The sequence below is a fragment of the Octopus sinensis genome, linkage group LG13 (assembly GCF_006345805.1).
Source record: "Octopus sinensis linkage group LG13, ASM634580v1, whole genome shotgun sequence".
In the NCBI taxonomy this organism is placed as follows: domain Eukaryota; kingdom Metazoa; phylum Mollusca; class Cephalopoda; order Octopoda; family Octopodidae; genus Octopus; species Octopus sinensis.
Genome location: NC_043009.1, coordinates 57000692 through 57013483, shown reverse-complemented (window position 1 = coordinate 57013483; position 12792 = coordinate 57000692). Strand labels below are relative to the sequence as shown.

The following is a 12792-nucleotide window of genomic DNA, read 5'->3' as shown; positions in this document are numbered from 1 at the left end:
TTCCCTTGGACAACATCAGTGGCATGGAGAGGGGAGGCTGGTATGCATGGGCAACTGCTGGTCTTCCAGAAACAACCTTGCCCGGGATTGTGCCTCGAAAGGGAACTTTCTAGGTGCAACTCCATCATTATTTGTGACCGAAGAGGATCTTTACCCTTTACTCTTATGTTTGCAGTGTTGAACTCTCCACTAACATTTACAGATAATGCATACAGTCCCTTGTTCTGTTCCCTACATTTCTTAGAATCTAAGGACCATAACAATGTCAGTGGTGTTCCTGTCGGTTATCAATCTAAATTGCTTCTTTGAAAGCTATTGTCTGTTTGTAATGTTGGTCACGAGTCTTTTCTTTTCCTTTTTTTCATTTGTTTCAGTCATTGGATTGTGGCCATGCTGGGGCACCACTTTGACAGGTTTAGTTGAGCAAATCAACCCGTTCTTACTCTGTTGATCTGTTTTGCTGAACTGCAAAGTTACAGTGATATAAACAAATCAACCCCGTTTGTCAATTGCTGGTGGGGTACAAACACAGACACACACACACACACGCACACGCACACGCATGTGCACATGTGTGTGTGTGTAATAAAAGCACTGATGATGGTGCCACATAAGAAGCACCAATAATGGTGCCATGTAAAAAAGCACCTGGTACACTCTGTACAGTGGTTAGCTTTAGGAAGGGCATCAAGCTGTAGAAACCACAACAGACAATAGCATCTGGTGTGGCCCCTGGCCTTGCTAGCTCCTGTCAAACTGTCCAACCCATGCCATACTTTAAATGATGAGTAATATAATTGATTTGTTACCTAACTCTCCATTGTATTCTTTAAGCAAAACCGATTGGTAAGACCAGCCGTGATGGATATTTCATACTATACTTTTCGGATAATACATACATATATATATATAGTTGAAATTTATAGAAAAACAAAGACGAAGACAGATGTATGAACAACAAGCAAGTGTATTAGTTTGATGCTTGGGAATGTGAAAATGTCTTTTATGTTTCGAGCCTATGCTCTTCAACAGAAAGGAATAAGAGAAAATAAACAGAGAAAAAAAAAAAAAATTGTGGATTTAGCAAGTCAGGCTTCCACTCAGTTTCCATCTACCAAGGTATTGGTTGGCTCAGAGATTAGAGTAGAAGACATTCTCCCAAAGTGCTGTGGAGTGGGACTGAAAGAAAAGGGAACTGATTTCCCAATCCCCTTTGTGACCCCTAAGTTCAGTTACCTTTCATTATGTACTCAACTCGTTAACCTTGTTTAACATGTCTGCCATGTTGCCTCCAGTCCTTTTAAGGCCCTCAATGCTGTTACTTCAGTTTTCCTCTCTGTCTTGTTATCAGTTTAAGCAATCACCCATTTCTCCACAAGTTTACTTTTGTAGCTAATGTTTGGTGCTCCATCTGGCCATACACTCTCTCTCTCGTTCTTTCTTTCTTTCAGGTCTTCAGAAGAAATCTTTGCATTATTCATCGCAATAGCTTTTACTGTTGACAGTTTTAAAAGTTTGGCCCAGAGTGAGTAGAAGTGGCTTTTCTTTCTTCGTCTTCTTTTCCTTTGTTTTCTTCTTCTTCTCCTCCTCCTCTTCTTCTTCTCCTTCTTCTTCTTCTTCTCCCTCTTCCTCTTCTTCTTCTTCCTCTTCTTCTTCTTCTTCTTCTTCTTCTTCTTCTTCTTCTTCTTCTCTTCTTCTTCTTCTTCTTCTTCTTCTCCTCTTCTTCTTCTTCTTCTTCCTCTTCTTCTTCTTCTTCTTCTTCTTCTTCCTCTTCTTTTTCTTCCCCTTCTTTTTCTTCCTCTTCTTCTTCATCTTCTTCTCCTTCTCCTTCGCATCTTCGTCTTCTTTTTCTTCTTCTCCTTCGTCGTCCCCTTTTACTTTGTCGTCTCTGCCTCCTTTGTCTCCCTCTTTTCTCCATCTTCTTTTCCTCCCTCTTCTTTTATCTTCATCTTCTCCTTTGTCTTCCATTTCTTCGTCTTACTCTTCTTCTTCGTCGTCTCTTCCATCTTCCACTTCTCCTCCGTCTTCCTCTTGATCTTTTCCTTCCTCTTTCCCTTTTTTCTTCTTCTTCTTTCTCTTCCTCCACTTTTTATACCAAGTAAAATGTCTGGTTTACAGTTTGACCAGGAGAAACAAATACTGTGTGGACATTTCCTTTCGCATTGATGAAACAAATCAGCACCGTCTGGACATTGGACAACTTCCCATGACGCACTTTTTTGCTGGTGTGGCGGTCACATTGAATGCATTCATTGATTTGGTTGCTGCTCTGTTTCCGTGTCGTAGCCATAGCATCAGCTTTCGTTGTCAGTGATGACCTTCAAAAAAGAAGATCCGGATCAACTTCCAACTGTTCTTCAGTTCCCAACGCGCATTCAGTAATGACTGTTTTTTGATCTTCTGTGAGCAAGCGAGGCACAAATTCTGCTGCAACTTTTTCATTTGAAATTCCTTGCTCAAAATTCGGTGGCAGCGGGAGCTCCAGGATACACCAGTCATATCAACAAGCTTCTGAATCGTTTAGTGACTCTCCTCCAAGATCAGTTCATGGATTTTTGTGATGTTTCCATTAGTTTGGGAGATTGATGGTTGCCCTGAACATGACTGGTCTTCAAGTAGCAAGTGACCACCACCACCAGAGCATGAAAACCACTCGTAAGCTTTTCGCTGTGCTCATGGCAGCATCCTTGTAAGTCTGAGGCATAATAACTGTTTTAGCTGCCATTTTCCCCCCAGCGGAAAATATAATTTTGCAGCAGCATGCTGTTCCTTCGATTCAGCCATTGCAAAAATTGATGAACAGGTGAACAGGGGAGAAGCATTGCAAAACAATGATGCACCATGTGGCAGTATGACTTCACTCAATGATGCTGATCAGCAGACTGATGACTGAGGGTGGCATCAAGTGGCTTCTAGCGGCAAAAGTCTGAACTGCAACAGGCTTGTCTCACAGAAAACGTTTCCAATTACTTTTGGGTACCTCCTTGTATAACATGTCCCCGTATTTATTTAGGCTTGAGCACATCTGTAATACATATCTTTGCATCTATGTAGATTTTGACACATACTACAACACACAGTGTCATGATAATCTGACCAGTACTTTGACGGATGACCTGCACACCTGTTCTCCAGAAAAAAGTATCCTCTATTTATTTCTACTACTTGCAACGCTTTGGGTAGGAGTATCCTTGTTTAACTTCAAAAATACGTAAGTTTCCTCCATATTTTAATTAAAAAAAAAAAAATTTATTACTTAGCTAAGTGTTGTTAAGGATTGGCTCTCTTGGCACAAGTGGAATAAGATCTGGGTTTTTAATGTTAAATTTTTCCTCCTGTATCATTTTTCTCATATCCATCATCAGTCCCATCATTCTCATTAAAGTTTGCATCCTCATTGCCATTATCATTATCACCCTCAGTGAATACCAACACTATGGTTGTGTGAACATCTCTTTTTCTTTCTTTCTCTTCCCTCACTCTTTCTCTCTCTATATATATGTATATATCCTCATCATCACTTAACTTCCTCTTTCCATGCTGGCATAGCTTAACAAGAACTGACCAGCTGGGTAGCTGCCCAGGTTATAGTTGTTTCTTGGCGCATGGTTTCTACAGCTGGATGCTCTTCCTAGTGCCCACCACTTCACAGAGTGTACTGGTTGCTTTTTATGTGACACCAGCATAGGCTTCTTTTCCATGGCTACCACAGTCCCTAGATCTCAATATTATTGAACATTTATGGTGCATTTTAGAAAAAAAACAAGTAAGGAGTCGATATCTTCTACCATCATCACTACAAGAACTAGAGACTTTTAGCTGAAGAATGGACAAAAATTCCTTTGGAAACATTCAAGCTGTAATTACTGCCAAAAGTGGTCCTACCCCATATTAAAATAAATTTGTTTGAAATTTTAAGGTATTTCCATTATTTTGTCCAACCCCTGTATATTTGGTCATCCCATAAATAATGTGGTTTCTTTCAATTACATGAATTAAAAGTCGAAGGGGGATGGGATAAACTACTTGCTTCAACTTGCTCTAAAAGCAGGTAGTAATTTTACCTTGTACTTGTTCTTAGTGCAAGTTTTGAAGAGTGCAGTTCGATTTTAACACTTATTTTTTCAAAGTTATAATGGAAGTGACAATGGAGCATATTTGGCATATTTCGGTTTGAGTTCATTAAAGGCAATAAGTGTAAGCCAGTGTCAACGATGGTTCTAGAAATTCCAATCTAGAAACTATAGCCTAGAAGACAAGTCTTGTCCTGGAAGGTCTATAGAGTTCAACAAGGACATCCTGCAAACCCTGGTGGAACAAAATCCTATTGTAACTGTTGAGGAACAAGTAGAAAAGCTTGAATTTGGCCATTCAACCATTCATCGACACCTGCATGCCATCAGAAAAGTCAGTAATTTGGGTCAGTGAGTTCCTCACAAACTTCCCAAGTCTAATCACATGCAGAGAGTGAATGTGTGTTCTTCTTTGCTGTCGTGTCTGATGGACTTTTTTTTTGACTGAATCGTGACTGGTGATAAGAAATGGATTCTCTATAAAAATGTCAAGCGCCAAAGACAGTGTGTAGGGAAAGGAGAAACACTGGCAACCCAGGCTATAAAAGGTGCATAAAGTGTTATCTGTTTAGTGGGATATGGCAGGTTTAGTCTACTTTGAATTTTTAAACCCAAACCAAACAATATCAAAGGAGATCGACTGTGAGCAGCTTGAGTGGCTTAAGTCAGTGCTAGAAGAAAAACGACCATCTTTGGTTTCAAGATGAAAGGTGTTCTTCCATAAGGATAATGTTCGGCCACATGCAGCGAGGATGACATTCCAAAGGCTGGAGTAGTTTGAATGGGAAACAATGCCCCACCTACCATATTCATTGGACATTGCTCCATCTGATTATCATTTATTCTGCAGTCTTCAAAATCATTTGGACAGAAAAAATATGAATTCTGTAGATGAGGTCAGAACAATCCTGGAGGAACATTTTACGTCACGGACAAGTGAATGTTGGAAGCAGGGCCTTGCAAGTCTGCCGGATAGATGGAAGAGCATTGTAGAAAATGAAGGAGAGTATATTTTAGATTAAAAAAGAACTTTGTTTATCTTAGTTTTGATAAATATAAACCCACATTATTTATAAGATGACCTAACATATCTATATATATATTTATATATATATATATATATATATATATATATATATATATACACACACACAGGCGCAGGAGTGGCTGTGTGGTAAGTAGCTTGCTAACCAACCACATGGTTCCGGGTTCAGTCCCACTGCGTGGCATCTTGGGCAAGTGTCTTCTGTTATAGCCTTGTGAGTGGATTTGGTAGACGGAAACTGAAAGAAGCCTGTCGTATATATGTATGTATGTATATATATATATATATATATATATATATATATGTATGTATGTACGTGTTTGTGTGTCTGTGTTTGTCCCCCTAGCATTGCTTGATAACTGATGCTGGTGTGTTTACGTCCCCGTCACTTAGCGGTTCGGCAAAAGAGACCGATAGAATAAGTACTGGGCTTACAAAGAATAAGTCCCAGGGTCAATTTGCTTGACTAAAGGCGGTGCTCCAGCATGGCCGCAGTCAAATGACTGAAACAAGTAAAAGAGTATACATACACGCATATATATTAGCTCTAACTATTCACTGTCAGTCCTCAAACAATTCATTGTTAAACCACAAATAAAGAAATTAATCCACCAATGTGGTGTTGAGCATTCATCCTCACTTCACTATGTGGCTGGCTGGCTGGTTGGATTTTGTGTCTTGCCAGTTGTGCTGAATATATTCCATATCAAAGAGGCCTAATACGATTAACACATGTTCTTGTTTTCTTCATTTATCTGCAATGTCCAATCTGCTGCATTGTGTTTCATGTCTAAAAAGTTCAATCTGCTGAGCTTATTAGAATTACCTCCCTTGAGTGTTCTCTTCTAGCTTTTAAATACACCTGCAGGGAATTTTCTTTTCTTTTTTTTTTTGCATAATCTCCCTTTGATTGTAGTTTTTCAGCTTACTATATTACAAATGTGAGACCCTATTATATTACTCATGCAATGTTCTATCCCTGCTCCTCTACCATATTTCATACATGTTATGTTTGCCTTATTCTATTGATACCGCTCTACAATATACAGTATACCCGTATTGCATTCTATTTTTCAGCCCCTACCTAACATCTGCCAAGAGGGAGATGTTTTCTGACTATGCTTTACCTGCGTCTGTCATCATTATGTCTTTTGTCGGTGCCTACCTGTTTAGGGACATCAAGCGTAAGTAGTAACCCTGTTGTGGTGTTATAGTGTGATGCTATAGTATGGGCGTTTGTTATGGTGGTTAATTTTATAGTGTGCATGATTGTAGTGGTGATGTAGTATGTGAAATTATTTTAGTGGTGATAGTGATGTACAACCGGATGCTGAAAAGTGCCTGGCTTTGGGTAAAAGAAAAATACAAGAGGATCAGTAAATTATGATTTTATTCAAAATATTCCCCTCCCAAATTCACACACTTATTGCAGAAGTCCTTCAGTTTTCCTAAAGCCTGTAAAGGAACTCAGAAGGTTGGGGCCTCCAACCAGACCTTTCATGACACCCTTAAAACCAGGAACTTTTCAGTACTTGCTTGAGGTGTGAGGGGATCGTTGAAGTAGTGGTGATATAGAAACTATTGTAGCAAAGGCTGTGTTGGTGGTGTTGCAGTGTGGATAATGGTTACGGGTGGCTTATAAAATAACATCAATGGTTCCCAAATGTCGCTTTTTTTTTTTGTATTTGTGTTGCACATCAGATTAAATAAGACTATATATTCATTATATGCAGCTGAAGCAATATTAGTTTAAAACCACAATCTGTGTATCACACTTAAAGCAGATACATCATGGAAGGCTTGATTCACTGCAGTATTTGTCCTAAGCAGTATCTCTTATAGACATTTCTGTGTTAAAAAGAACACAGAAGTATATCAGAAGCAAATGAAAATTGTCCGGCTGTGGTGATCACTCTCTCTTCACAGATGATTGCTCTCTCTTTGTGCTTCCTTGTTGTTAATAGAATTTCTGAATCTCTAGTTTCTGTCAGAAAAGAATAATGGGTCCATTGCAAGGACGTAAATTGTATAACTATTGATTGCCAGGTGACCACAAGTCCTGAGAATGTGTCAATTAATCTTCTGTCTGAAATCTTTATATATAAAAGTCAAGTTGTGTATCTGTCTCCTACGATTTAGATTCCTAACTGCTCCCACATTTTACGGTGCAGTTTAACCAAAACCGGGTATCTTATAGTCGTGATTCATATCGAGCCCTTCTGGGTATTAGCGCACGTCTACGATGAGTCTACGATTAAAAAAAAAATTTACCATCATTTTTTTCCATTTTAATGCATTCTTTTCGATATTATATAAAGGAAGTAACTCTCTAAAAATGTCTACAATGAGTCAACGATTTTAAAAAATTTATCATTTTTTTCCATTTTTAATGCATTTTTTTTGCTATTTTTTGGCTATAACTCTCTAAAAATGCTTATATAGTTATTTCCCTTACAAACCCGAGCAATGCCAGGCGATACTGCTAGTTGGTGTATAAAATCCCTTGGAAACAGCTATTATTTTGTATTTTAGCACTTAGAAGTCCTTTCTCTTGACTCATAAACTTCTCATGTTATATGAAGAAATAAAAAACAAGCCCCACATTTCATGAATTTCTTTCACAGGCACATGTGTGGCTTCGTGGTAAGAAGTTTGCTTCCCAACCACATGGTTCCAGGTTCAGTCCCATTGTGTGGGGCACCTTGGACAAGTGTCTTCTACTATAGCCTTGGGTCGACCAAAGCCTTGTCAGTGGATTTTGTAGACTGTCGTGTGTGTATATATATACATCTTCTTATATTTTACTTGTTTCAGTCATTTGACTGTGGCCATCCTGGAGCACTGCCTTAAAAGGTTTTAGTTGAAGAAACCAACCCCAGAGCTTATTGTTTGTAAACCTAATACTTTAGCCAAACCACTAGGTTAAGGGGACCTAAACATGCCAGCATTGGTTGTCAAGCAATGATGGGGGAAGAAATACACACACACACACACACACACACACACACATATAATACGATGAGCTTCTTTCATTAATCGTCTACCAAATCCACTCATAAGGGTTTGGTCTGCCCAAAGCTATAGTAGAAGACACTTGCCCAAGATGTCATACAGTGGGACTGAGCCCAAAACTATGTCATTGGGAAGTAAACTTCTTACCCCACAGCCACACCTGTGCCTACACACACACACACACACACACACACAACACACACATGGATGTGTGTATTTACCTGTTTATTCCCCACCACGTCTTTGCAGCCAGTGTTGTTGTATTTATGTCACCAGCAAAAGAGACTAATAGAATTAAGTGTTAGGTTTTAAAAAAATGCTCTTGGGTAGACTCATTTGACAAATTCTTCAAGTGGTGCCCCAGTATGGCTGCAGTCTAATGACTGGAACAAGTAAAAAATAGAAGATAAAAGATTGTGATTATTTTCATATTTAATATGTCCCACATTGTCAAATAATATTTAATTAATGTATCTCAGGTTATGTCATGCTGACAATTTCTAAAACGAATGAAACAGTGCAATACATGTTTATTGCCAACTAGAAATTATACGAACTTCAAAATAAGCAGACAAAAACAGATAGAATTAAACCTGGCTGTGTGTTAAGTAGCTTGCTTACCAACCACATGGTTCAGTCCCACTGCGTGGCATCTTGGGCAATTGTCTTCTGCTATAGCCTCGGGCCGACCAATGCCTTGTGAGTGGATTTGGTAGATGGAAACTGAAAGAAGCCTGTTGTATATATATATATATATATATATATATGTGTGTGTGTGTGTGTATATGTTTGTGTGTCTGTGTTTGTCCCCCTAGCATTGCTTGACAACCGATGCTGGTGTGTTTAGGTCCCTGTCACTTAGTGGTTCGGCAAAAGAGACCGATAGAATAAATACTGGGCTTACAAAGAATAAGTCCCAGGGTCGATTTGCTCGACTAAAGGCGGTGCACCAGCATGGCCGCAGTCAAATAACTGAAACTAGTAAAAGAGAGAAAAAGAGTACATCTTTTCCCTTATAATTCCTTAATTTCAAATTTCTAATCATCATCATCACCATCATCCTTTAACCTCAGTTTTCCATGCTGGCATCTGAAGAACTGATTATCTCCCTTGTAATAGCTGCCATCACTATAGAAACCGTATGTGCATGTTTTAATATGATATCATTTAATTTTAAATGTTTCAAGTTAATTAATGATGTCTGTTTAATGTCTGGAACTCCAATGTTTTATTTTAGTTGGTGAGAGCTTTGACCCTGATACAACGAATGCAACTTTGGAATTGGTGCCATTTTCCAAATTGAATGTTGGTTCAATATTTGGTGGAATGGGGCTTGGATTCTGTTTGTCTCTTCTCTTCTTCATGGATCAAAACATATCAGCAGCACTTGTTAATGCTCCTCAAAACAAGTAAGCACATATCTACGATTTAATGTATGTATGTATATATATTTGTGTATGTATGTATGTGTGTATATGTATGTGTATGTATGTGCATGTATGTCTATATATATGTATGTGTGTGTGTGTATATATATATATACATATATATGTATGTGTGGCACATAAAAAGCACTATTTGAGCATGATCATTACCAGCTTCACCTTACTGGTGCTTGTGCCGGTTGCACGTGAAAAACAACATTCAAGCGAGGTTGTTGCCAGTACTGCTGGACTGTCTCCTGTGAAGGTGGCACATAAAAAACACCATTTGAGCATGGCCGTTCCCAGTACCGCCTGACTGGCCCTCATGCTGGTGGCACCCACTGTACTCATGGACTAGTTGGCGCTAGGAAGGGCATCCAGCTGTAGAAACCTTGCCTGATCAGATTGGAGCCTGGTGCAACCATCTAGCTTGCCAGTCCTCAATCAAACTGTCCAACCCAAGCTAGCATGGAAAACAAATGTTAAACGATGATGATGATATATATCATCATCATCGTCTGCCTTCCATGCTAGTATGGGTGGGACGGTTTCACATGAACTGGCCAAGCAGAAGCCTGCACCAAACTTCTGTGACTGTTTTGGTAGGATTTTTACAGCTGGATGTCCTTCCTAACATCAACCACTCAGCAGAGTGGATTTAATGCTTTTTATGTAGCACAAGCACAGGCGAGGCCAGTTTTGGCAAGGTCAGTTATTTGATTGCAGCTATACTGGAGCACTGCCTTAAAGGGAGTTAGTCAAAGAAATTGATCCAGCACTTATTCTTTGTAAGCCTAATACTTATTCTATTGGTCTCTTTTGCTGAACTGTTAAGTTAGGAGGACATAAACCCACTAGCATCAGTTTTCAAGCAATGGTGGTGTGGCAAACACAAACATATGCACACAAATACACACACACACACACACACACACATATACATACATACATATATATATATATATATATATATATATATGGCTTTGGTCGGCTTGAGGCTATAGTAGAAGACCACTCACCCAAGGTGCCACACTGGAACTGAACCTGGAACCATGTGGTTGGGAAGTAAGCTTCTTACTACACAGCTATGCCTGTGCCTATATATATATATATATATATATGTGTGTGTGTGTGTGTGTGGAGGTGCAATGGCCTAGTCGTTAGGGCAGCGGACTCGCAGTCGTAGGATCGCGGTTGTGAGTGTTTATTGAGCAAAAACACCTAAAAGCTCCACGAAGCTCCGGGGGTGATCCCTGCTGTACTCTTTCACCACTCTTTCTCTCACTCTTTCTTCTGTTGGCCTGCTTGCTTAGCCAGCGGGGTGGTGTCATTCGAAGGCTAAAACAATGTGAATGCATTGTGACCAGCGATGTGTAGCAACATCTGATGGTCTGGTCGGTCACGTGATATATATATATATGTATATATATATATATGCTTGATTTTATATTGAGCTATAATAAAAGCAATTTTACATTAAACTGAAGGCTTTCTCAATGCTTTTTGTTGCGTACATAATTTATTCTTAAACAAGAATTTTATTGACAGTGACTTCAAAGTTTCGGCCTTTTAGTCTTACGGAAGCTGGCATTCTGATGGAGGCTAACAGAGTCTGAAACTTCAGAGTAAGTCTCTGTCCTTGTAGAAGTCTGTGTATGTATGTATGTATGTATACATGGACTTCACTTTGGAGTCGTTACCATAAGTATCCTTTCAGACTAGGTACGCCATGTTTCTGCATGTTGTAAGAAGGGTCTAGAAGGGACGAGCTCAGGAAGAGCATCAGGCTGTAAAGCACTGCCTCAGACAGGACTGTCCAACTCATGCCAGCATAGAAAAGTGGACACAGGACACTGATGATGTTGATGATAGTAGTGGTGGTGATGATGATGATTGTCATCATCGATCCACCATTGATTTCAACAACAAATATTCAGTTGGTTGACACAGCTGACCATCTGGCTCATTAAATTAATATGCACGTGGTTGACTATTCCAGTGACACATGTAATTATAATGTAATTAATTCTCAAGATGAATCTGCATAACACAATATGTGGCAAGGCCTTACCTTTTGAATTATAGAATAATCAATCTGATGGACACCTAAACAGCTTCACTCACTAGGTTTTGGGTTGACTTGAGGTTTTACTAAGAAGCACTTGCACAAGATTTATCATACATGAAAATATTGATACCATTGATCTTTCATACACTGAAATATTGATCCTGTTGGATTATCATATATTAAAATATTGATTTTTTTTTTTGATTTGTCATCTTTTAAATACTGATTTTTATTCATCTGTCATACACTGTAATATCAGCACTATCAGTCTGTCATACACTGTAATATCAGCACTATCAGTCTGTCATACACTGTAATATCAGCACTATTGGTCTGTCATACACTGTGAAATTGACACTATCGGTCTGTCATACATTGACATCGACACTATCAGTCTGTCATACATTGTGACATCGACACTATCGGTCTGTCATACATTGTGACATCGACACTATTGGTCTGTCATACATTGTGATATCAACACTATTGGCCTGTCATACACTGTGAGATTGACACTAATGGTCTGTCATACATTGTGACATCGACACTATTGGTCTGTCATACATTGTGATATTGACACTATCAGCCTGTCATACACTGTGAGATTGACACTGACGGTCTGTCATACACTGTGATATTGACACTATCGGTCTGTCATACTCTGTGATATCGACGCTATTGGCCTATCATACACTGTGATATCAACACTTGGTCTGTCATATATTATGATACTGACACTATTGATCTGTGATGCATGAAAATATTGAATCTTTTATCAATGACATGTTGGCTTTCTGCCTTGTTAGACGCTTGATATATGTTGACCTATTGACCTTATACCATGCTATAACGTTTAATCTCTGAGAAGTTGACTCATTTCTCTATCATATCACTGATATGTTGCTATTTCTCTCCATCAGAATGAAAAAAGGCACAGCCTACCACTGGGATCTGTTTGTGGTTGGTGTTATCAATGGTATTCTCTCCATATTTGCCTTCCCCTGGTTGCATGCTGCTCTACCACACTCCCCACTTCATGTCCTGGCCCTGGCAGACGTAGAAGAGAGAGTAGATCAGGGTCATGTCTATCGAACGTAAGTAACAACTTCATTTAATTCTATGGTCTAGTTCCTTGTCTTTGATTTGGTTATTGGTCTAGTCTTTGGTTTT

General features: G+C 39.1%; 2 protein-coding genes across 4 annotated transcripts in view; one reads left to right on the top strand and one right to left on the bottom strand.

The window, feature by feature from the left end:
- The window catches only part of LOC115218652 (sodium bicarbonate transporter-like protein 11), a 112421-nt gene that overhangs the window by 92596 nt on the left and 7033 nt on the right, over nt 1-12792 (top strand). For all 3 annotated transcript variants that reach the window (XM_036508404.1, XM_029788573.2, XM_036508405.1), the window contains 5 exons: nt 1452-1525; nt 3055-3211; nt 6196-6302; nt 9368-9539; nt 12543-12716. In XM_036508404.1, the coding sequence (XP_036364297.1) occupies nt 1452-1525; nt 3055-3211; nt 6196-6302; nt 9368-9539; nt 12543-12716 (684 nt within the window). The remainder of the gene's footprint in view (nt 1-1451; nt 1526-3054; nt 3212-6195; nt 6303-9367; nt 9540-12542; nt 12717-12792) is intronic.
- Nucleotides 10472-12792, bottom strand: part of LOC115218618 (ATP synthase mitochondrial F1 complex assembly factor 1) — a 29150-nt gene continuing 26829 nt past the window's right edge. The window contains exon 11 of the mRNA XM_036508408.1: nt 10472-10497. The gene's annotated coding sequence lies outside the window, so the exon portion shown is untranslated. The remainder of the gene's footprint in view (nt 10498-12792) is intronic.